The sequence below is a fragment of the Lotus japonicus genome, chromosome 1 (assembly GCF_012489685.1).
Source record: "Lotus japonicus ecotype B-129 chromosome 1, LjGifu_v1.2".
Lineage (NCBI taxonomy): Eukaryota > Viridiplantae > Streptophyta > Magnoliopsida > Fabales > Fabaceae > Lotus > Lotus japonicus.
Window position 1 is genome coordinate 69,058,213 of NC_080041.1, and position 23,038 is coordinate 69,081,250.

Sequence of the window (23,038 nt, forward strand, 5' to 3'; positions counted from 1 at the left end):
AAAGTTGCACAAACCTAGTTTTACTTGCTATGGTAGGTTTTCAACAGGTCATTCTTTTCTTACACTTTTAGCCCACATTTACTATAAATTTTAGTATGATCCCAAGCAATATTTCAGATAATTCGAAATTGATCATAAAATTTTCTAATTTTTATTATGATCCTCTTCTTCCACACTCCCTTTCTAAAACATCATCGGCTCTTCATCCCATTACCTCTCACCTTCATCTATTTACCTCTCACTCTCCCTCTCACCAAAACCTTCTCGCATTTGCGTTCATGGTGGAAGAAAAAATTCAATCTCGAATCCCCACTCTTTCTCTCATAAGTGATGCATCTTCATCCCCCGGATCGGCTGCCACCATCTCTCTCGAACCACAAGCAACAATCAACCGGATCTGGTATTCAGTGGGTTTGAGGTTTTGTTCCTTTGCCTCGCTCGCCGTCGATATCCTTCTTTTGGTCGCCTTCTGAATCATCAAGCAAAAATCGTTTCTGATTTGATTCCCTCGCACCACAAGCAATTGCATGTGTTTGAGCATGATGAGATTTCTTTTTGGTGATTGTTGGGTTTGGTTTCTGATTTGGCTTCTAAAGTGTGATGGATCTATGGCAGTTTCCACTTTCTTATGAAAAGTGGTTGAGTTATGGTTTGAGCTTCTGCTATAGTTGGTTGTGGGAGGTTGTGGTTACTGGGTATGTTTTTGGGGTTGGATGTATTTCTGGGTTTGGGACTTTGGGATGGGGTAGGATGAATTTATATTTGAACAGCATATACTAGGTTCAATGTCGTTGCTGGTCCCTTTATCATATGCCTGAAACATAGAGTTTAATTTCTCAGTTTTTTATTTATTTTGTTCTTTCTGTTTAGTAGTCATAATGGCCAAATGGTACCATTAATTTGAGAGAGAAGACGACTTTTGTTTAGCAATGTAAGTATAGTTGGAAGAATTTTCCTTTTTGTTGTATAATAGTGGCAGTACATTTCTAAATAAAAAGAAAGGATGAATTTTTGGTTGAAATGTGATTCTAAGGTTTGAATGAATTTATGGGGAAATTTCTGGTTGAAATGTGATTCTGAGGTTTGAATGATCTTCGGGGGAAATTTCTGGGGAAGGATGAATATCTATCTAGGGAGGGGATAAATTTCTAGTTGAAATATGATTATTGGGTTATTATAGAAATTATAATAGATATGGGTCAAAGTAGAATTTATAGTAAATATGGGCCAAAAGTGTAAAAAAAAAGAAGAGTATGACCTGCTGAACCTACAATAGCATGTAAAATTAGGTTTGTGCAACCATGCACAAGGAAATTTTTGTGTATAGTAAATGAACCCTTAAAACTGCTTTATAAAACATGAATCTTTATATAAAATACCTCATTATTATGTTTTCTTTTCATTTTTGCAGTGAGAACACAGCACTGACACAGCAAAAAGTATATAATAAAAGTTACCCAAATTGATTAGTCAAAAAGAAAATTCACAATCGATCACGTACTAAACACTCTTTCTTCTTTCATACCGAAACTGAATCCCACCCACCTCTTACAATTTCTAACAACCGAAATCGGTTCATGTTTAATTTTTCTTAAATAAACTCTCAATTTCAAGTTATTTATTAAAAAAAAATTGTTACAGGACTTATTTTTATTAGGATGTAGATATTTTTGGCTCCGATGGAATACATGTGGTACATGAAGAATGCAGATTTTAAAGTTGGAGTGAGCGATGTTTGGGTTTAACTCCTCTAAATTCACTTATATTAAATGGTAAAATAAATCATCACATTATTGATAAGTTGTTTTTATTAATTTTTTAAATTATATAATTACTTATTATAATGATTTACTTTATCTCCTGTTTCAGATTTGGGGTTGTGACCGTTTGTTTTGAGACCTTGGTTAGCAATGAATGAGGGATATATTGGTAAAAGTAGGGAATTCCGCGTAGTTTCCATTAATGATTGAGTTGCGGAGCCAACTGGAAATCGAAATGCTTCTAATTTTTTCATATGTATCGTGACACTTTCTTAAATGTGGCCTTTAATATTAGAAAATCATGTGTCTCATAATAGTATAATACATAAAATTCAAATTTGAAATAGATAGCATTCAACGTGATTTTTCATAAAATAAGTATTGCAAAGAAAAAGGACATGAAACTAATTGAGAGTTCATTCTCAATAAGACTTTTCAAATAACAAGATGTCAAGCACTTTGTCTCTGAGCAAGAAGTAGTTGGAGGTTTGATTTCAAATGGTTGTGAATGGAAAAAAAATTAAGATTAATCTTATGACTACTGTATGTTGGATACATTAGTTAAGGAAAAAAAATCAAACTGAAAAAAAATCAATTCTCAAAATATTTGTAATATCAAAATTGGTCATTCAGTAATGATTTTAATAATTTAAACATATCAACTTATATTAGATATATTCTTTTGAATTATATTCAGGGTGTATAGTTAATGTATACTAGTTAAAAATAATAATGTAGACAAATTTTATCTAGATTTTTAATTACATTTAGGTATCAATGTAAGACCAACCTAGAAGTACATTAAAATGAATTTCAACTAAAATTGACCCTCTTAAGTCTTAACTAACTATAACCTCTTAAATATCTAAGCATGTCAGGATTTCAAGTTTTCAGCACATGCAACAACTTAAAGAAAAAATCAAAAAATTGAGATAAAATTGTTAGATCATGATGAGTTATAAAATAGTACTAAATTACTGTTGGCCTAGTATAGATTTTTTTTAAACCACTCAATATTTGATCACTCTTCGATTCTTAACTATTTTAGATTCAAAATTTAGTCACGTTAAGACTCTCCATCTCTTTCAAGACTATTATGTGAGAATCACTAAACTCAAAAGTTTTTCCTACACACTCTTTATTACAAGTGGGTTACCCCGTATGGAAAGTGTTAGAATAATTAATACTATGTTTGAAGCAAAATCTTTTTCCTATTAAGTAATTATGAAATTTAAAAGTTACTCACACATTTTTTCCCATAACTGATTTAAAAGTCATAATTAGTTAATTTTAATAAAAATTTCAGAGTTGATTTTAAGGAAATAGAAGTGATACAAACATGCATTAAGTCAGTTCAATATCAGTTTTGTAAACATAGAAAACATTATCAGAAAAGATTCCATGCATTTTAAAATACCAATTTTGAGAATATATAAACAAGAATGGGTTGTAAAATATTTGTGAAGTACTAGTAATCTTAAAATAGAATATTAATTTTTGGATGTCGTTGGTTTCACTCGTTTTTTGTCTGTGTTCCTCTGCTTTGTTTTGTTTTCATTCCATGTGCACCTTATTTCCTAACACTGCAGCTTCTTCTTCCTTTTCTCTCTCCTTCACAGTTTCCTCATCTTCCACTATCATATGTTCGCTGCTCCAACCTTTTACATTCTTCTGCTTTTTCTGATCGGTTAGTTTCTGTGCTCTTTCCATTCCATTGTACTTCATCATCATCATCATGTTCTACTGTTTGGATTTTTCTATTTTTGTTGCTACAATCACTTCATGCTGTTAAGATTTCAGCTTTGACTGGTAAATTTGCCTGCCCACATGAGCAAACAGGTTGATGAAGTGATGTTAAGCATGTTCATTGGCAAAAGTTTGTAAATTTGTTTCTTTTATAAAGGAAAAAAAGGGTTTTGGGATCTGGGTTTGTTGGTAGGATTTGAGTTTAGTTTAGATTTTGTGTGGTTTTCCTTTCTAATTGTGAATTGTGATTGTAGTGTGAAGTGTGTGATTGATTGTGGACACTTCAACTTTGAATTCAGTTATTTCTTGGTTTAATGAGTGAGTAGTAGACAGAGAATAGGATCCATAGTTGGGTTTATGCCTTGTAGCTTTGTTTCTTTTTTCAATATATGCTTTTCATCAATAGTTACCAGAAATTAGAACTCTTATTCCCTTGTTGCTTCTCCATTAAGCATTTCTATGCATCAGAAAGTAGAAAGCCTAGGACAAAATCCAAAAAGAGTAACTAGGGGGAGTATAAACATTATTGTTTGCTTGTTCTGGAATATATATATCTAAATTTATGTGGTTTACTGTTGACGATTTGATGCGGGGAATTAATACATCTGTTAGAGTTGTATGTCTTGGAAAAACATGTAAAACATAAAATTAAGCCTTCTCCAATATAATGTTTTTTTCTATGGACTCTTTTCAACTAAAATATGAACTCAAAATTAAGAACATTTGAAAACATATTTCGTTTCCTTTCATGCAAGGTACATAGTGTGTAATTGTTTCAGTATTAATATTATCTTTAGATATTTACATTGAGCATGTGAAAAAATTTGATACAGGTTGAAATTCGTCTGAAATCTATATAATATATTTAACAACCATTTTAACAATCTTTTCATGTGTTTATTTGCTGAGTATTACAGAGCTATGATGAAGGACTTGTCTTAAAGAGTGCAGTCTTTTGCTGTTCCTGGATAAGCAATGGTTGCGGAATCATGGTTTCGCAGCCTGTGGAGGATTCCTCGGAAGCATGATGCTAATTCTGAGAAGTTGGTAATTGGAGTATTAGCATTTGAAATAGCAAGCTTGATGTCCAAGGTGGTTAATTTATGGCAATCATTGAGTGATAAACAGATTGCTATGTTGAAGGAGGAGATCACCAATTCAATTGGCATAAGAAAGCTTGTTTCAGATGATGATCTTTTCATTGAACGCTTGATCTGTGTAGAGATACTTGAGAATATGGCACATGTGGCCGAGTCCGTGGCTAGGCTTGGGAAGAAATGCAGCGAACCGATTTTGAAAGGTTTCGAGAATGCCTTTTATGAGTTTATCGCTATGGGTGTTGATCCATATGGGTGGGAATTTACTGGCAAGAAGATGGAGAAAAAAATTAAAAAGATGGAAAGGTTTATATCAACTAATGCAAGTTTGTATCAAGAGATGGAGGTGCTTACTGATCTTGAGCAAACTTTTACAAGAATGAAGGCTAATGTTGAGTCAGATGTGATAAATTTAATTGAGTATCAGAAAAAGGTTGCATGGAAGACACAAGAGGTGAAGCACTTGAAGGATATTTCTCTGTGGAACCGGACATACGATTACACAGTACTTCTTTTAGCAAGATCCTTGTTCACAATATACAGAAAGATAAACCAGATATTCGGAATTCATGAGATGGTTGATGTTGGTGGAATCAACAATTCAAGTGTCTTAAATTCAGATTTCATTTATAGAAGTCAATCGGTTTCTGCGTTATTGCAATCTTCATCCCAACCACCTCAAAATAATCTTGCCAGATTTTCTTCAGGACCCCTTAATTCTATTGCTGCTAGTGCTAGATCAGGTCCAATTGGTAGAACAAATAAAACCAGCATTTCTCATTCAGGTCCTCTTGGTGACTCATCCACAAAGTCAGGTCCAATTTTAGGAAAGCATACAAAAGTTAATTATTTCTCAGGTCCTCTTGAAAGGAATTTGAATCAACCAGTCCCAGTTACTGGAACAAATAGAAAGAGCAAGATTTGGAAGTTTCATAAACCCTCGGCCACGGCAGGTGCGAAGGAAACTCACACAAGAACAAATCGGCTAACTCAAGTAGGACCTTTCAAGGGATGTATGGCTTGGGACAGTTCCCCTGTCACTGACTGCCACTCAAGACCAAATGGTGTTCATTTTGGAGTTCAGAATGCAAAAGAATTTAGTTCAAACCCTCTTGGTCCTGGAAAAGTAATTCATCATACTCAATCAGTCTTCAAATCTCTGTGCAAGCTATTAAACCCTCCACCTGAAACCCTTGGTTCTGCTGCTTTAGCACTGCACTATGCAAATGTCATCATTGTGATTGAGAAGCTGGCGGCTTCTCCGCACTTGATCGGTCTCGATGCACGAGAAGACTTGTACAACATGTTACCGAGACGCGTGAGAGCTTCCCTTAAGGACAAGTTAAAGCCATATACCAAGACCATGGCCTCTTCATCAGGGTATGACCCGAGTCTAGCAGAAGAATGGACTCAAGCAATGTCAAGCATATTGGAATGGCTGGCACCGCTTGCTCATCACATGATAAGATGGCAATCTGAGAGGAGTTTCGAGCAGCAGAGCTTCGTTTCCCGGACGAATGTGCTGCTGGTGCAGACCCTTTACTTTGCAAACCAAGAAAAGACTGAAGAGGTAATCACCGAGCTTCTTGTGGGTCTGAACTATGTCTGGAAATATGGTAGGGAGCTCAATGCAAAAGCCCTGGCAGAGTGTGGCAGTTTTAGGGTAGACAATGAATATCCTAATCTGAATGGTTAAACAAGTTGTGTTAAGGGCATGATCCCTGAGTGTAGTTCCTTGCCAGAAACTAAGATGAGGAATTGCAGAAACACCACCAACCACCAGTCTTCTTCAGATCATCCAATGTGAGTGAAATGGTAGTTAAAGTATGGGAGAATGATCTATATGCTCAGTACTGTGAAAATTTAGTATCAGAGTGCTTTCTTGGTGAGAATTTTTTGGAACATTTGTAGTTAGCTTTCTTTGATGAGCTCCAAGCTGCTAGAACTTGGATGGCTGGTCTCATTTTTTCAATGTTGGCCTTCTTTCCACTTTTTCTCTTTGAAGAGTTCGTAAATGATGTTTAGGGTGTGGATATTTATGAGCATTATTATGTATTAAATTGTATAGCACTATGGTATGATCTTGAATGGTTATTTCTCTATATCTTCTGGATTGTCATGCAAGAGAATTGTATACTACTGATAGTAAGCACCATGATCTTTTGTTCTTCTGTGCTAAGTAGTTCGAATTCAAGTGCTGGTTTTGTTATTCTAGAAATTGTAATAGGCACTGGAAATTCGTCCTAGGCCCATTTTCACATGGTTACCGCGAATTTAGTATAAGTGTTAGTATAATTTTTTATATAAACCACCTGGTATCCGGTCACCATTTCGATAACGGCTATTCTGGATTTGGGACTTTGTCAATGTTAAGGCTCTTCATTGGTATTGTGCGGGTATTTAACCCAAAAACTATTCTTGCACATTTAGCCTATGTTTCAAACTTAGCAACTCCTCATGGATAAGTAATAACATGTTCAATTTTTTTTTAAGTTACAAAAGGAAACAATAACATGTTCGAATTAACTTTTCTTTTCTATTTATTTGTTATTTTTTAGTTTTGTTAACTGTTTAATTCTATGTGAACTTCTATTTTTTAGTTTAACATTAGAATTTATAAATATAGAAAACAGCATCAGAAAAGATTCCAATTAGTGTAACTGTAAGTATAATAAAAGTATAATTTAGTTTCAAAAAAAAAAAAAGTACAATTTGAACTCTCCTCACCTTAAAATACCAATTTTGAGAATTAAAAAAAAAAGGATGGTTGTGAAAATTTTTGAAGAAATAATTTCAAAATAAAATATTTATTTCCAAAAGCAACACCCTATTTATTTTTGGATGTTGTTGGTTTCACTCGGATTTTTGTCTCTGTTTGACTCTTCCTCTCTGCTTTGTTTTGTTTGCATGCACCTTATTTCCTAGTCCTAACACTGCAGCTTCCTCCCTTTCTCCCTTTTTTCACAGTTTCCTCATCTTCCACTATCATATGTTTTTTGCTCCCACCTTTTACATTCTTCAGCTGCTTCTGCTTTTTCTAATGGGTGAGTTCCTGTGCTCTTCTATTCCACTCTACTTCATCATCATGCTCCACTGTTAGCCTTTTTTGTTTTATGCTGTTAAGATTTGGTTTTAACTGGTAAATTTGCCTCCCCACATGAGCAAACAGGTTGATGAAGTGATGTAAAGCATGTTCTTGGCAAAAACTTTGTAAATTTGTCTTTTTTTAATGGAGCATAATGGCCTTTTGGGATCTGGTTTGTTGTAGGATTTGGGTTTGGTTATGTGATTTTATGAGCATAAATTAAAACTCTTATACCCTTGTTGCTTCTCAATAAATCATTTCTATGCATCAGAAAGTAGAAAGCCCAGGACAAAATCCAAAAAGAGTAACAAGGGGGGAATGTGAACATTATTTTTTGCTTGTTCTGGAATATATGTAAATTTATTTGGTTTACTGTGGATGATTTGATACAAGGAGTTAATACATCTGTTAGAGTTCTATGCTTTGGAAAAGCATATAAAACATAAAGAATGTTTCATTTTTTTCTTAAAAAAATTAAGCCTTCTCTGATATAATGCCTTGTTCTATCATCTATGGACTCTTTTCAACTAAAATTTAAAGTAAAAATTTCAAACATCTCTAGCATTTGATCTCCATTTAGTTTAATCCTCATTAAATTTTCCAATTGGTATATTATCACTTATTCATCAATCCCCATAATGAATGCATTTCAACTTTTAGACATTTTTGCTGTTGCTTTAATTTTCCAAAAAATCCAAAATTTTGGCCAGCTAAGAGCTAAATCAATAATGTGTATGTTGTGGTACAGGTCTACCTTAGCCTCATCTATCCATTATTTGGGAAATGCTTAATTTGCAGAATGAAGTTAAACCATGTGAAAATGAAGAAGAACAAGGATAAAGTACTTTGATAAAGGAAACAGATGCTTTTAATTACCCTAGTGATCTAGAGAACCAAACACCATGCCTTTATCTCAAACCTTAAGACATTAGGTATCTAAGTCACATCTCTTATGAAGTTTTCATCTTACCTATTTTTAACCAATATGGGACTTCAACTCACTTAAATTCTCCACAAAAAACTCAAAACATGTGAAACTAAGAAGATCATACAATATACTTTTAAACTAAAATAATTTGAATAGCTTGGCCTTGGCAAGACTATAAGATGTGAGGATGCCATACAAAAGTTAGAAATAGGAATCCAGTATGCACTAAACCAAATGAATTATTGCAAGCTCAATCCTACCAACTACTCTTTTTTCTCCCAGCTTGGGACACAATAGTCATAGAAAGCAGGTAAAGTAAAAATTACAGATTGCTTATGGTGTTGGATTATTTTTGGGGTTACAAGTTGTGGCATCATAAACATATTTCGTTTGCTTTCATGCAAGTAGTGTGTAATTGTTTCAATATTATCTTTAGATATTTACATTGAGCATCTGAAAACATTTGATACAAGTTGAAGTTCATCTGATGAAGGACTTGTCTTAAAGAGCGTAGTCTTTTGCTGTTCCTAGAGCAATGGGTGCGGAGTCATGGTTTCATAGTTTGTGGAGGATTCCTCGGAAGCATGATGCTAATTCTGAGAAGTTGGTAATTGGAGTATTAGCATTTGAAATAGCAAGCTTGATGTCCAAGGTGGTTAATTTATGGCAATCATTGAGTGATAAACAGATTGCTAGGTTGAGAGAGGAGACCACTGATTCAATTGGCCTAAGAAAGCTTATTTCAGATGATGAGAATTTCATTGTACGCTTGATCTGTGTAGAGAAACTTGAGAATATGGCACATGTGGCAGAGTCCGTGGCTAGGCTTGGGAAGAAATGCAGCGATCCAATTTGGAAAGGTTTCGAGAATGCCTTTTATGAGTTTATTGCTATGGGTGTTGATCCATATGGGTGGGAATTTACTGGCAAGAAGATGGAGAAAAATATTAAAAAGATGGAAAGGTTTATATCAACTAATGCAACTTTGTATCAAGAGATGGAGCAATCTCTTACAAGATTGAAGACTAATGGTGAGTCAAGTGTGTTAGATTTAATTGAGTATCAGAAGATGGTTGCATGGAAGACACAGGAGGTGAAGCACTTGAAGGATATTTCTCTGTGGAACAAGACATATGATTACACAGTACATCTTTTAGCAAGATCGTTATTCACAATATACCGAAAGATTAGCCAGGTATTCGGAGTTCAGGAGATTGTAGATGTGATCTATCAAAAAAGAAACGAGATTGTAGATGTTGGTGGAATCGATAATTCAAGTGTCTTAAATTCAGATTTAATTCATAGAAGTAAATTTTCTGCTCTATTGCAATCTCCTCCACCGAAAACCCTTGGTGCTGCTGCTTTAGCACTGCATTATGCAAATGTCATCATAGTGATTGAGAAGCTGGCGGCTTCTCCGCACTTGATCGGTCTCGACGCAAGGAAAGACCTGTACAACATGCTACCTAGACGCGTGACAGCTGCCCTTAGGGGCAAGTTGAAGCCATATACCAATACCATGGCCTCTTCATTAGGGTATGACCCGAGTCAGGCAGAAGAATGGACTCAAGCAATGTCAAGCTTATTGGAATGGTTGGCACCGCTTGCTCATCACATGATAAGATGGCAATCTAAGAGGAGTTTCGAGCAGCAAAGCTTTGTTTCCAGGACGAATGTGCTGCTGGTGCAGACCCTTTACTTTGCAAACCAAGAAAAGACGGAACAGGTAATCACGGAGCTTCTTGTGGGTCTGAACTATGTCTGGAGATATGGTATGGAGCTCAATGCAAAAGCTCTAGCAGAGTGTGGCAGTTTAAGGGTAGACAATGGATATCCTAATCTGAATGGTTAAACAAGTTGTGTTAAGGGCATGGTCACTGATTATAGTTCCTTGCCAGAAACTAAGATGAGGAATTGCAGAAACACCATCCATCAGTCTTTTTCAGATCAACCAATGTGAGTGAAATGGTAGTTGAAGTATGGGAGGATTATCTATATGCTCAGTACTATGGAAATTTAGTATCAGAATGCTTTCTTGGTGAGGATTTTTTGGAACATTTGTAGTTAATTTTCTTTGATGATTTCCAAGCTGCTAGAACTTGGATGGCTGGTCTCATCTTTGCAATGTTGGCCTTCTTTCCACTTTTTCTCTTTGAAGAGTTCCTAAATGTTATTTAGGGTGTGCATATTTATGAGCATTATTATGTATTAAATTGTATAGCACTATGGCATGATGTTGAATGGCTTTATCTCTATATCTTCTGAATTGTCAAGCAAGAGAATTGTATATTACTGATAGTATGAACCATGACCTTTTCTTCTGTTCAGAGTTGAGCGAATTCAAGTGCTGCTTTCGTTATTGTGTTATAGACATTGAAAAATTCCTCTAACTCCCCATTTCCACATGGTTACAGCAAAATTACTCTTTATTTGATTTCTCTGAAATGAGAGGTTATATAATCATAAGATTTGTTGCAAAATTAACTAGAGGCAAAAAAAATTATTCTATTTCCTTTATTCATTTTTGTTTGAGAAATAATTTTCCAACAAAGGGGAAATTTTGATGATAAGTGATAACAATCGTTTTATTCTAGGAAGTAGAAGATTAAAAGAATTTGCTGCTCGTTTAGAAACCCAGGCAGCACAATCGGCTTCACAAAAGACTAATACACATAATGTTTATTTTCAATCAACCCTTCCTTTTTTTTACTGCAAACTGGAAAGAAACAAATTCCTAGTCTAGAAGCTATATTCCACAGATTACAATATGTAATTGATGGAGATGAGCCTATTCAATATGAATTGAAGACACTGCTGATGTGATTTCATTGGTTCTTGGGTCAGCACTTTCTAAAGAAACACCACAAGGGTCTTCTTTAACCAACATGGCAAGAACATTCAGTGAGCCCCATACTTTAGTCACATTGCTGCTCGAATCTCCCAAAGTAACAGCAAAGACTGCATCATATCCTCCTGCCCCTGGAACTCCAGCCAATAATACTCCTTCCAAGTTCATTGTAGCATCCAGAAGTTGTGTTTGTGTTTCAGGTTCAATCTGTATACTTTACAAGTCAAGAGACTGCTGAACTCATAAATTGTTAAACTTTTAAATGATTGATCACTCAGGAAAGCAAACCAGACTACACTTAACTAAATACAGCATATTTAAGTTCCATAAACACAATTTAATTCGTATCTTAACTCTAGACCATATAGCCATAGAAGCTCCGATAGACTGATAGTATATTATGAACCAACTATCCAAAAAGCTTAACTTGTTTGGGGAAGCCACACGGATGGTTCTATATTATACTTTTATGGTAGGAAGATTAGAGATTAGTACCTCACCAGGAGTTAACGTATGAAGCAAAATCACTAAATTTCAACAAAAATAAAATTCTTAAGGGTAACACAGTCTACTGGACATGCATTTTCATAGGCAATATCGACATCATACCAACAAAGAACTATACAAATAGGTGCTGAATCAGTGAAATGAACTTACTGGAACCCCTGAAGCCTCGCCCATCAGGCGCATATGATATCTAATTCCCAGCATGGCATCTCTTGCACCCAGCAGTGCTTTAATAACTGCTTCCTTTACAGGTTCAGAAGCTTGTTCTATCCACTGATTATGCAATTTGCATTCCAAGCATCAACACAAAAGAAGATCAGCAAGGAGAAATGTCACAATACATCAAAGATTATTAAAACTTGACAGCAAGAAAGAGCAGTCCCAAGAAAATAACATCACATGTACTTAAAAAGTTTACAGCCTGAAACTGAAACCCAGGCCTGCAATAGCTACAGAACTTCGTTTGGAGTTAACTGAATCATAGATTTATACAGCTTGGAGAAATGTCACAATACATCAAAGATTATTAAAACTTGACAGCAAGAAAGAGCAGTCCCAAGAAAATAACATCACATGTACTTAAAAAGTTTACAGCCTGAAACTGAAACCCAGGCCTGCAATAGCTACAGAACTTCGTTTGGAGTTAACTGAATCATAGATTTATACAGCTTGGGCGCTTCCCTATAATCAAAAATATTAAATACAATTTCTGGGCATGAGAAGCAAGGTAGGAGAAACAACTTTTTTTTTGCTCCTCCTCATATCCATGCCACATGAAAGGATCCCGTCAAATCTTTCCCCTTAAAAGGTCAGTCTGGGTATGCCCTTAAAAATGGGGACGTAAATTTAACTGGTGACTTTGAAACAGTTTTTCATAAATGCCATCAGTGAATTGTTCAGCCTCCATTTCTAAGGGTTACCAAACTGATCAATTATAGTTGGGCCCCGGAAATGTTCATCATTCCATAATCATCAGGTTTGAATCTATTGTGAGTGACAAGGTTCAAAACTCTCAGGTAATAAGGTCATATCAAAGCATGAAGGAAATCAAGAGGTACAAAAACAATCAAGGGTGTTAAAATTTAAAGTAACTTATAACACTACATCAAGCCAGAATCAGACTCTCAAGAATATTTTAAATTCTAGTAACCTATAATGAGAGTGAAGGTCGCCTGCAGGCAGCAAATAAGCTTCTCTACTCATTTCCAAGGTAGCTCTAGTCAGACATACTGCTGCATGTCTGTCTTTCAAACCAATCAAAACTAATAAGAGAAGTATACTAATCAAGATAGGCGTCCTATTTAATGAAGAGCTGACATGAGAAGAAAAGTATCAAACTCTAATCCAATTTAAGGATTACCGTCCAAATATAATGTTCAAAGTTATTTGAGGCCAATGGAGAGCTTTGTGAATCAATACACTTTAGTAACAAAATAATAAATATTCAGTTTTTGACTAACTTCAATGAATTAAACAACCACAAATGATATCAAATAAATACCTTATCTGATCTGAGTATGCTGCAGCTGTCAATCACAGATTTGTATGCATCCCACTGCTCCTTTGCTAATTTGCTTAACAAGTTGAGCTGCAATTCCAATGCTGAATTCGCCTCTGACAATCTTCTCCATGTGTCTAGGGATTTCTGAGGGTCAGACTTTTGCCATTTTTTGACTGCACCAACCATTGATGGTGTGGATGATCCACCAGTTCCAGGTTCTCCTAATAACTAAATAAAGGCATCAATAAGGGAACCAAGAGAGTTCATATGTCAAACAAGTTAAAACAGTATTTGGAAAAATGAAATTTAGGGGATACAGGAGAGAGAGAGAGAGAGAGAGAGAGAGAGAGATGCTTGTAAGAGAGAAATGGGAATAATTTCCACACCATAGTTGTTCAATATAGATATTCATATCAAGTCAGTTGCTGAACCAGAACAGGATACAGAGCAAGAAAGAGATCCTGGGACACCTACTAATACATTTCCTTTAATATGAAAAAAGATGGTAACTGTTTGTCGTGAATATGTAGTTGTGGACATAAATTCAACCTTGTAACATATGGTTCAACTTCTTTGATTTTGAAAGTTGGTAACTGTTTAAGTGAATCTTATGAGCTATTCACCCATATTGAAAACAGAGAACATGATATTAATAAACTCTGGCCACGGCAGGGTCGAACTCATTGGGGGTCTATTATAGGCACTAGGCAGCCTTACCTTGCCTAGCAACTTTAACCGTTACACGAAGGCTCTCCTTTGTACTACTCAGAATCAGAATATAATTGGAAAATTGAAGCACCAAGCTTTCTGTAAGTTAAACTGGTAACTTGCACAATTAGATTAATTAACTTGATTTCAAGAATTTATGGCACAAGAAGCATTAAGCTTCTGCCTCTTAAGTCATTAACTAAAATGCACTTCAATGTTTACATTTGCTGCTCACAAATTCACAATAAACTAATCATAGAAAATCACAATAATATAAAACAACACAGAGAAACAAGGAACTAATAGATAAGCCTTCAATGGCTCTTAGCCTCCAAATCTCACATGGTCACATGGATAATTTTCTTTAAATCAAGACAAACAGCCTGATCCTTGGGAACTAAAACCTCTGCCATTGATGTTATTAATTGTTTCCTTCACACAATTGTAATAATCAAGAATACACCACCTGAATTGTAAATATCACATTAGGCTGAGTAGTTGGCAGTGCACTGCACTGGATACTGGACAACAAACCAAGTATTCAACCAAAAAAGTCTAAAGCTAAACAATAAAAAAGTTCAATAAAAGGCAAGATCTTAGACATCATAAGGCATGGTAACCGGGAGTCCAAACTGTGGATTGTGGATACGAAAAGCCTTACATGGAACAAAAGCCTACAAATTTTGAAAAGTCCTAAGAAATGGTAAGAGGAGAAGAGCCTAAATCATGAGCAAACCAGGGTTGTTAATGGCGGATAGCGTAGTGTAGCGGCAAGCCCAAAAAACGCTATTGCGGCGCTATAGCGGCAAATAGCGCAAATAGCGGTGAATAGTGGAGTAGCGGTGAACCCCTAGGGCGCTACGCTATAGCGCGCTATTAACAAGCCTGGAGAAAACACATTTTTTCTTAACCGTTAAAATAAGGTTATGAATAGAAATTGCAAGTACAACTATAGAATTAGGTACATCCCACCACCCATCCCTTCGAAATATTGAGGGAAGAGAGGCAGAGAGGAAGTAAGTGCCCATAGCCATAATTACAAGACATGTGAACATATCCCAACAGTTGCAAAAATTGAAGTTGCTTACAAGAGTCATCAAAGGTGGTAAAGAGAACTCGGTCCTGTCATGGTCCCAGTTTCCTTTTAGAATGTCAGTGATAACTTCTGGCAAGGGCACTACTTGAGCTGCAACCTACAAAGCCAATAAAACAAAGACTACTAAGTTATTGATGTTTCTGGAACATTCTAATAATTCCAAGAACAGCATGTGGTCAACTAATGTAAGAGATAACCAGCAGCATGTGGTCAACGACAACAGGTAAAATTATGAGGCTAAATCAATAATTAGTTACCTTGGGGTTTGTTTTACTCCAACTAAAAAAACCTATGGATGGAACATTGTACCAAATTTACAAGTTTGAGGAAATAGACTGAAATGCATGCACAGGGGTGACTTACATAATATACAGACATATCTCTCACGAGTATTTCAAGAATTCACAGATAATATTGATCTCAAGATGGAAGCTAAACATGGTTCAAAGAAACCAGGGAGGATGCATTACACCATTTCCATTCAGAACACTTGCATAGTAAGTTAAGTCATGTATCTCTTTATTTTGTATATTATGTGACAGACTTGAATCAGAAAGAATCGTAATATTGTAGATTGACACACAAGCCAAATGATAAGAGGAATGAAGTGTGCAGACCTGAGCGGAAGAAATCACTTCTGGTGAAAACCGCACATAACGATGACTGCCATACACAGCTGAGCTAACATCAAACCCACTACCTACCTTCCCCTGTGCAACACAATGTGCAGTTTGAGCTATTTTATGCACCAGATCAAGATCTGCAATGTCCTTTCTGTTCCCGTGATCTTTCGTAGAGGAAAGCTCTACGACACCAAGGTAATGAAGTAAAGCAGCAACTACAGCTGTTGTCATTGCTGCAGATGAGCCCAAACCAGTTTTAGCTACTTCAGGCTTACAACTTCCTTCAATAGCATCATCAGTGTTGAAGGAAATGAAAGCAAAGGGTGGAAGAGTGGCCAATGATTCTGGTGTCAAAGGGAGTCCACGTTTCTCAATCTGCAGAAGTATTTAACTTTAACAAGGAATAAATGCCTTGATCGAAGGTTATAAATAAATACCATATGAAAAGTGCAGGGCATCCAAAAAAGCTAACGAGGGGAAAACAAGAGCAAAGAATTGTAGAAAAGCATACCAAAAAACGGAGTAAATTACCTCATTCCTGTATGAATAAAAATCATTGGAACCCAAGATTGTAATGTCAAGACCTACAAGACCAACCCAGCTATAAAAATTGAATGTTGGAAGCTCTCGTTACATGTTCGTTTATTAAAGGGTCGAAAAACATAGCATTGTTACCTTGTAAAAGTAGTTTGTGTAACAAGTCCTTTTTACTCTGGTCAAACGTCGCATATGCTGCAGCCACAGAATACTGCACTGCATATTCCACAAAAGGATTCCTTGATTCACTGAAACAACAATACCAGTCCCTGTAAGCCTAACTACACCAATACATACACAATTTCAATATTACATGCAGGGACGGAACTAGGAACATTCAAAAACTGTATTAGCCCCCCCTAAAATTTGTACACTGCCACCTCCAATAAGCTATTGTTGATTTCACATACCCGTTTGGGAAAACAGCTTAATTAAGCGCTTATGGTCATGCGCTTATTCATAAGCTATTTTTAAAAATTTATTGAAATAAATTGAAATAAGTTATACATAAGCATAAGCTCTTTTTCATAAGCTATCATGAGTAGCTTATGGAAATAAGCTCAAAACAGCTTATGGCCTACCATAAGCTGTTTGCATAAGCTCTCCCAAACACTTACACAAGCGCTTATGCGATCATATAAGCTCAAATAAGCTCTTCCAAACGGATAAATATGCAATTGATTTGAGGTTGAATTAGAGAAATGGAAAATACTTGCCATGAGGAAACATTTTGGATGGTGAGATTATTGAGAGCTAGTTTGTACAAGGCTTCTCTGGAGAGCTGAGGGGAGGTTAATTTGACATCTGTCCAACCCTGAAATCAAGCAATGAAAGATCAAATATCAACAAGTAGGAGAAGATGAATAAGAAGAGTAGAGAGGTTCAAGTACCCATGCCCATGCATCAGGTTTGATTTGAGGATGGAAGGGTTTGATGATGGCGTAGAAGCGAGCACTTGTACTGAGGACAAGGCCTGCATTGGGTCGCTCCAGAATGAGGTAACCCCCTGTCATCAACACCTTCCCAGGAGCAGAAGCAACTCTGTGATGTGAGTGCGTAAACATGGGTTAGTTGCAGTTAATTGATTGAAATTATAAGTGATGAATGTGATTAACTTACACGGCCATTGATGATTCTGGTTTTGGCGATGCGATCACCACTGTTCTGAGTTGATCGATCTTTTCTTTCTTCTTCGGCTTGGATTTTTGGTTTTCAGGACAAGAAAACTGAAAAATTAATGGCCTCGCGGTGCACGTGACCGATGAAGTGAGGAACACGAGCACGAGTTCTGCAGTTGCTACTACATCCAGATTTCAATATACAACTACTCCACTCTTATTATAAATCATTTTTTTATTACAAACGAGTAATTTGGTAAAATTATTAAGAAAAACTAAAAAAACAGGAAAATTAACAACTAAAAAACAAAACTAGCTAACGCCGTCTAGATACAAGGACGCATAAGCAAAGGAAGGGGTCGTCTCCAAACTTGTTGATGAGCATCTATCATACTCGCATGACGCGCTAAATAAAGCGTTGTGTTATTCTTCTCACGCGAGAACGTGCAAGAACTGCACACTCAAAAACCTTGGCATCATATTTATGATTCGTACTATTTTTCTTAATTTAGAGAATTATGTAAAAATGATTTATAATAGTGGATGGAGCGTTCAATTAATTTTTTTTTGAAACACCATTTAATTAATTAGATATAAGGAAACATTAAATGTACTTTTTTTCTCTAGTAAATGGGTTTTTTCGTTCTAGTAAATAATTTACTGACGGGTTGAACCATCAGTAACTTACGAGCGGGAAAGGTCATCGGTAACTTACCGACAGTTAAGGTCGTCCAATTTAAAATAGTAGAGTGGAGCGAGATCATGGAAATGCTGCTTTCGAAGTTCAGATTTCTCGGATCGCTGCTTTGTCTGAAAGTGAACGATATCAGTAAAACTCTTGCATTGTGTGAGAGTTTAATTAGCTTTGCCTTTGAGTGTCAAAAGCAGTCTGCTTAGATTCGCCTTATACAGTTTGTTCGAAGATATATTGAATCGGCTAGCAAAAATATTGGGCTTTCCACTCTACCAAAAGATATATTGATATAGATTGTGTATAGTTTTATATTTATTTGTTGTTAGTTATGTCTAATAAAACACATGGAAAGAACTAATGGCGCTACCAGATGAGCTCTCACATCCTTATGGCATCATGACTCAGGCGAGGAGCGTTGTCCTGATGGGAAAATTAAACGTCTTGGTACGGTATATGACTGCTCAGACGACGTTTCCTACTACGAGATTGCTGATCAGATCTCGGGTAGACGGTACTCTTAGCTTTAGTAGAGGGTGGTTTTGGTTTTTGCAGGGTTTAGGGTTTCTTAGGTGGTTTTTTACAGGCTGCGAGGGTTATGTGGGCTTTCTGCAAGCTTTGGTGGGCTTTGGTGTTTCCTTTTTTTAGGTGGTCTTGTAAGTGAGCTGTTTGTTTGGGTCTCTCTGGGAAGATTTGGCGTGTTTTGGTTTCGTTCTTTGGAGCTTCTTTTGGCTGTTTCTGATTTTTTGATCCTTTAAAGATGGTGTATATTGTGACTATTTCCTCATCTTCGTATCAATACATATTTTATTTTTGAGAAAAAAAAAACTTCTTAGTAAAGTCATCTCAAACTCTAAGAATTTTTTAGACAATGCGTTTTTTTTCCCATCAATGCCACATTACGTAAGTAGTACCAGTTGTTTTAATAAATAATCACTTTTATGAAAGCTAATACTGGCAAGAATTAAGTTCGTTGGTATCATCATGATCATCATATATAGTTTGTTTAAGTAACTAGATAGCTCATAGCAGCAAGAAATCTCCACAAAGATATATTCCCACCTCCTTTTTTATACACTTCATTTTCATCTATTTTCATTTCTATATCTCTCCTCTTATTATCTATCTTATCTTATACTTTCTCTCTTACTTTTTCCTTTCTTCCTATCTCTCTCCTCCTCCACCTCATTTTAGAGGGGTCAACATACAATTATTCAGAAACATGCAATTCTAAATATAACATGAGTTTGATTGATTATAGACAACTTTGGATCATGGCCGTATGTAAATTCTGATAATGAGTTGCAAGGTATACGTTTCAGTGCTACATACAATGCAAGGGAAATTAGAAACAGAGGAGCCCTGTCTGAAATTTCTTGTCGATCCCTAGATTTGGTTTTGACGAGTTGTGTATTATAAATTTGAGAGATTAGAAAAGTAGCTAGCATGATGGAGCAAGACGTTGTGGTAACTTTCTTGGAGAATTTCTGCAAATAGGGCACGATGCATTCAGTGGAAGCCATTCATCAATGCATTGTGCATGAAAGCAATGTTCACACTCAGGTATGGTTTTCACTGTCTCCTTTGGCATGTACTCTGATAGGCATATTGGGCAGGCCTTGTCGTCGGGCTTGGGTAAGCGGGTACCCTCATCACCTATTACTATTTTCGGGTAGGATGCAATCGTCGGCCCATCAAGGCCCGTATTATTGGTTCGCCGTGGGTTAAGAAGTGGCTCAAAATCGGCCACCGCCTCACGAGCCCAAGCCCAGCCGTGGGTACCAAATCTGAACCTGGTGCAGATGCAACTCAAGAGTGCAATGAAGCACAATAGTGCCGGTACACTAACGCATATTGCTATGAGGTAAGTTGCTTCACGGGACATCCCTGCCAATGTTCAAAACTTCACGATTAATTCTCTTCCAAAGATATTAAAATCACTTCAAGTTAAAGTAATATAATACATCTGTCAAAAAAAGTAATATAACTAATATGAGTGAAAAATACATCTGTCAAATAAGTCAATTGTCTTTAGTGTTTTTGAAATAATAGGACAAGGTTGAGGTGTGATTTAGAATTTTAGATATCAAAGAAGTGCCAGGTGCAAGAAATTAAAAAATGACAAAAGGAAATTAAGTAAAAAAATGTATACAAGACCGTCCAAACTGTCCAAACACTGTTATCATGAAGTATTAAATTGCTCTGAAGATTCTATTAAACTTTTCAATGAAGGCTATGTTTGGCATGTTTAGCTGATAAGCTAGCTGAAAGCTGAAAAGCTAGCTGAAAGCTTATAAGCTAGCTGATAGCTGAAAGTTGATAAACTAGCTGAAAGCTGATAACTGAAAGCTGAAAAGCTACGTGATTGAAACAAAAGTGTTTGGTAAAACGAGCTGTTAAACAAGCTGAAATTGTAAAATGACATAAAAGGATATACTTGTATAATTATTTTTATATTTAACATTACTTTATTTTCACGTTAATACATATATGATATTAATATTAAAATTATTATCACTTTAAATATTTTATTAACTCAAGTTATTTATCATCTTAAAAAATAATATTGATTTTTACTTATTTTTATTAATATAATATTTTTAGTTATTATGATGCGCAGCGGTGTGGCAGGAACTGCATACGTAAGTGTGAGGGGAAAATATGTTTAGTGTTTTTATAAATATATAAGGGTAATGGTGGAATTTTAATAAAATAATAAGGATAAAAATGAGAATAAATTTAATAAGCTATAAGCTTTAAGCTATAAGCTACCTGAGATAGCTTATAGCTTAAAGTTTTAAGCTACTGAAATAAGCTCATTCACCAAACACTTTTGAAGAGCTTTTAAGCTAGTCAAATAAGCTTTAAGCTAGTCAAATAAGCTATAAGCTAGCTGAAATGGCATGCCAAACATAGCCGAAGAACTAGCCAAATTTTTAGTGGAGAAATTAAAAATATTATCATGAATCAAACAGGTGGACCGTGGACTCCCTCATTAGTATTTTTGTATTATCAAGGAATCTCATAACTAACATAAACTAATCCTCATAAGCGCCATATATTACATTACATTAATTAAGTAAATCTCTCCTAAAGAATGTTTCTCTATATACGCGATTTCGACTAAATACTTAAATAGCAACGCTAAAAGCTGTTTGTAGATAGTATTTTACAAGCTTCTCCTCCTAATTCCTTCTTTCTTCCTTTGAATAATAGTCAAAGAATTTTTGTTATTTTCTCTCTGTTTGCATTTCCATATCTTAATTTCAAAGTAATTTTTGTACAAGGACACATAATTTAGAAGTATATATTCTTCTTCAATATTCACCTAGGTGACGTTACCAGGTTATCAACCACTACAAGTTAGTTATACTCTCCATACCGGTCTCCCTCATCTAACCTAAATAAACTTAAGACTAACAAACAAATTAGGCATGATATTAGCTTCTCTTTTATCAGACTTAATTTTGAAATGTATAAGCTATTCATAGAAGCTGAAAACCTAAAAGCTAGTCATATTTAGTTCTTGTTTGCTTCGACATTAAACACAAACGTGATTTCACATATCTCAATGCACCAACAGATAAGTTAGAAGCAAGATTTCGACACGCCGACTTCGAAATGTAAAATGGACTAGCAATTAGCAGCAATATATAATAACAGAACCTACCTCGTGGAGGAACATTGAAACAGCCAAGTTCAACAGCGGAATCATTGCTTCCGAACCCACACCGGCCACCGCGAGACTCACACCTCACACACGACGGCGAATTCCACGACAACCGAAGATCCTCGTTCAGCTCCGACGACATAACCTGATCATAAAACGGCGACTGAACAGGCACCTTCACCGTCCCAACCAGTTCGCAAACCGATGACAATTGCACAACCGCAGAACGCGAAGGTGTTGCAAAAACACTGTACCTCGAAGACGAAGAAGAAGAAGAACCGTCATCGCTGAGACAAGCTATGGGTTTGTATCGACGTGTGAGGTAGTCCAAGTTGAAGGAGGAGCAGTTGAAGAAGGTGAATTCCTGATAGTAAACGGCGTCGTATGGGGAGCCAGTGAGGTTGAGCGAGAGAAGACGCTTCGGGAGGCAATTGTTTGGGTCGTTCACGAAGAGTTGCTGTGAAGCGTAGTTGATTCTATGGATGGTGAATTGTTCAGCTGAGTTTGGCAAATTGAGGAGTGTTTTGCCAGTTTCACTGCAAGAAACGCTGAATCCTGGGTACCCACATGATGTCTCTGTGTCTTTGTTGGTTTGTTGGATGTGGAATGGGAAGCGGATTAGGGGCTCTTTGATGTGGCAAACGCTGTCTGAGCACGGTGGTTCTGTGGATGCTGCTGCGGTGTGTTTTGGTTGAGGAGGGTTGAAGAGGAAGAGGAAGAGGAAGAGGAAGGTGAGGATGAGTGTGGTAGTGGAATTGGGAAAGTTTGTCATGTTAGTTTGTGAAAGAAGTGTTGTTGAGTGTTGACTTTGGGTTTGGTTAAATAATTTGGTATTATGACACAAAATTGGGTGGTAGGGTACATGGTATTGTCATCATAAATGTCATGACTCTCATTTTCATTTCCAAAAAAAAAAAAAGTGAATTTTATGGTACCCATATTTTTTTTTCGAGTGTGGTACCTCGTATAGTACTTTAAGTTATAATTTTATTATTTTCTTAAAAAAAATGGAAGATTTATTGTTGCAATTTTTAAGAATTTAAGTTCAATGACTCAATGAACTAATAACATATTGTATTTAAGTTTGTTTATACTGTTCAATGCACGATTTGAAAAATTAGGG

At 36.0% G+C, this 23,038-nt stretch overlaps 4 protein-coding genes across 5 annotated transcripts; 2 read left to right on the top strand and 2 right to left on the bottom strand.

Annotated features, from left to right (window-relative positions):
- Window positions 1-3,272: 3,272 nt before the first annotated feature.
- LOC130743408 (uncharacterized) lies at window positions 3,273-6,722 on the top strand. Its single transcript, XM_057595643.1, has 2 exons — window positions 3,273-3,447; window positions 4,424-6,722. Exon 2 carries the CDS (start codon window positions 4,482-4,484, stop codon window positions 6,297-6,299), a length of 1,818 nt encoding a protein of 605 aa, XP_057451626.1. The 5' UTR covers window positions 3,273-3,447; window positions 4,424-4,481; the 3' UTR covers window positions 6,300-6,722.
- Window positions 6,723-7,469: 747 nt separating this feature from the next.
- On the top strand, window positions 7,470-10,983 carry LOC130743422 (protein PSK SIMULATOR 1-like). Of its 2 annotated transcripts, none has more exons than XM_057595668.1 (2): window positions 7,470-7,647; window positions 9,053-10,983. In XM_057595668.1, exon 2 carries the CDS (start codon window positions 9,152-9,154, stop codon window positions 10,466-10,468), a length of 1,317 nt encoding a protein of 438 aa, XP_057451651.1. In that variant the 5' UTR covers window positions 7,470-7,647; window positions 9,053-9,151; the 3' UTR covers window positions 10,469-10,983. The 2 variants fall into 2 exon arrangements, with proteins under 2 accessions (XP_057451651.1, XP_057451660.1); XM_057595677.1 differs by having other exon boundaries at window positions 9,110-10,983.
- Window positions 10,984-11,174: 191 nt separating this feature from the next.
- On the bottom strand, window positions 11,175-17,741 carry LOC130743417 (phosphomevalonate kinase, peroxisomal). Its single transcript, XM_057595656.1, has 10 exons — window positions 17,556-17,741; window positions 17,327-17,477; window positions 17,153-17,250; window positions 16,575-16,684; window positions 16,431-16,483; window positions 15,894-16,274; window positions 15,269-15,373; window positions 13,473-13,700; window positions 12,122-12,244; window positions 11,175-11,671 (listed from the first exon to the last, which is right to left on the bottom strand). Exons 1-10 carry the CDS (start codon window positions 17,561-17,563, stop codon window positions 11,405-11,407), a joined length of 1,524 nt encoding a protein of 507 aa, XP_057451639.1. The 5' UTR covers window positions 17,564-17,741; the 3' UTR covers window positions 11,175-11,404.
- Window positions 17,742-19,473: 1,732 nt separating this feature from the next.
- Window positions 19,474-22,720, bottom strand: LOC130743434 (putative RING-H2 finger protein ATL21B). Its single transcript, XM_057595685.1, has 2 exons — window positions 21,916-22,720; window positions 19,474-20,132 (listed from the first exon to the last, which is right to left on the bottom strand). Exons 1-2 carry the CDS (start codon window positions 22,685-22,687, stop codon window positions 19,687-19,689), a joined length of 1,218 nt encoding a protein of 405 aa, XP_057451668.1. The 5' UTR covers window positions 22,688-22,720; the 3' UTR covers window positions 19,474-19,686.
- Window positions 22,721-23,038: the final 318 nt, after the last annotated feature.

Excerpts from the sequence above, each read along its gene's own strand:
- LOC130743434 (XM_057595685.1), bottom strand. The coding sequence starts at position 22,687 with ATGACAAACTTTCCCAATTCCACTACCACACTCATCCTCACCTTCCTC. Across the intron at positions 20,133-21,915 it reads TTTCAATGTTCCTCCACGAG|GGATGTCCCGTGAAGCAACT; the intron begins GTAGGTTCTGTT and ends GAACATTGGCAG.
- LOC130743422 (XM_057595668.1), top strand. The coding sequence starts at position 9,152 with ATGGGTGCGGAGTCATGGTTTCATAGTTTGTGGAGGATTCCTCGGAAG.
- LOC130743417 (XM_057595656.1), bottom strand. Across the intron at positions 16,685-17,152 it reads ATCCAAAATGTTTCCTCATG|TGAATCAAGGAATCCTTTTG; the intron begins GCAAGTATTTTC and ends TTGTTGTTTCAG. Across the intron at positions 13,701-15,268 it reads TACCACCTTTGATGACTCTT|TTATTAGGAGAACCTGGAAC; the intron begins GTAAGCAACTTC and ends GCCTTTATTTAG.
- LOC130743408 (XM_057595643.1), top strand. The coding sequence starts at position 4,482 with ATGGTTGCGGAATCATGGTTTCGCAGCCTGTGGAGGATTCCTCGGAAG.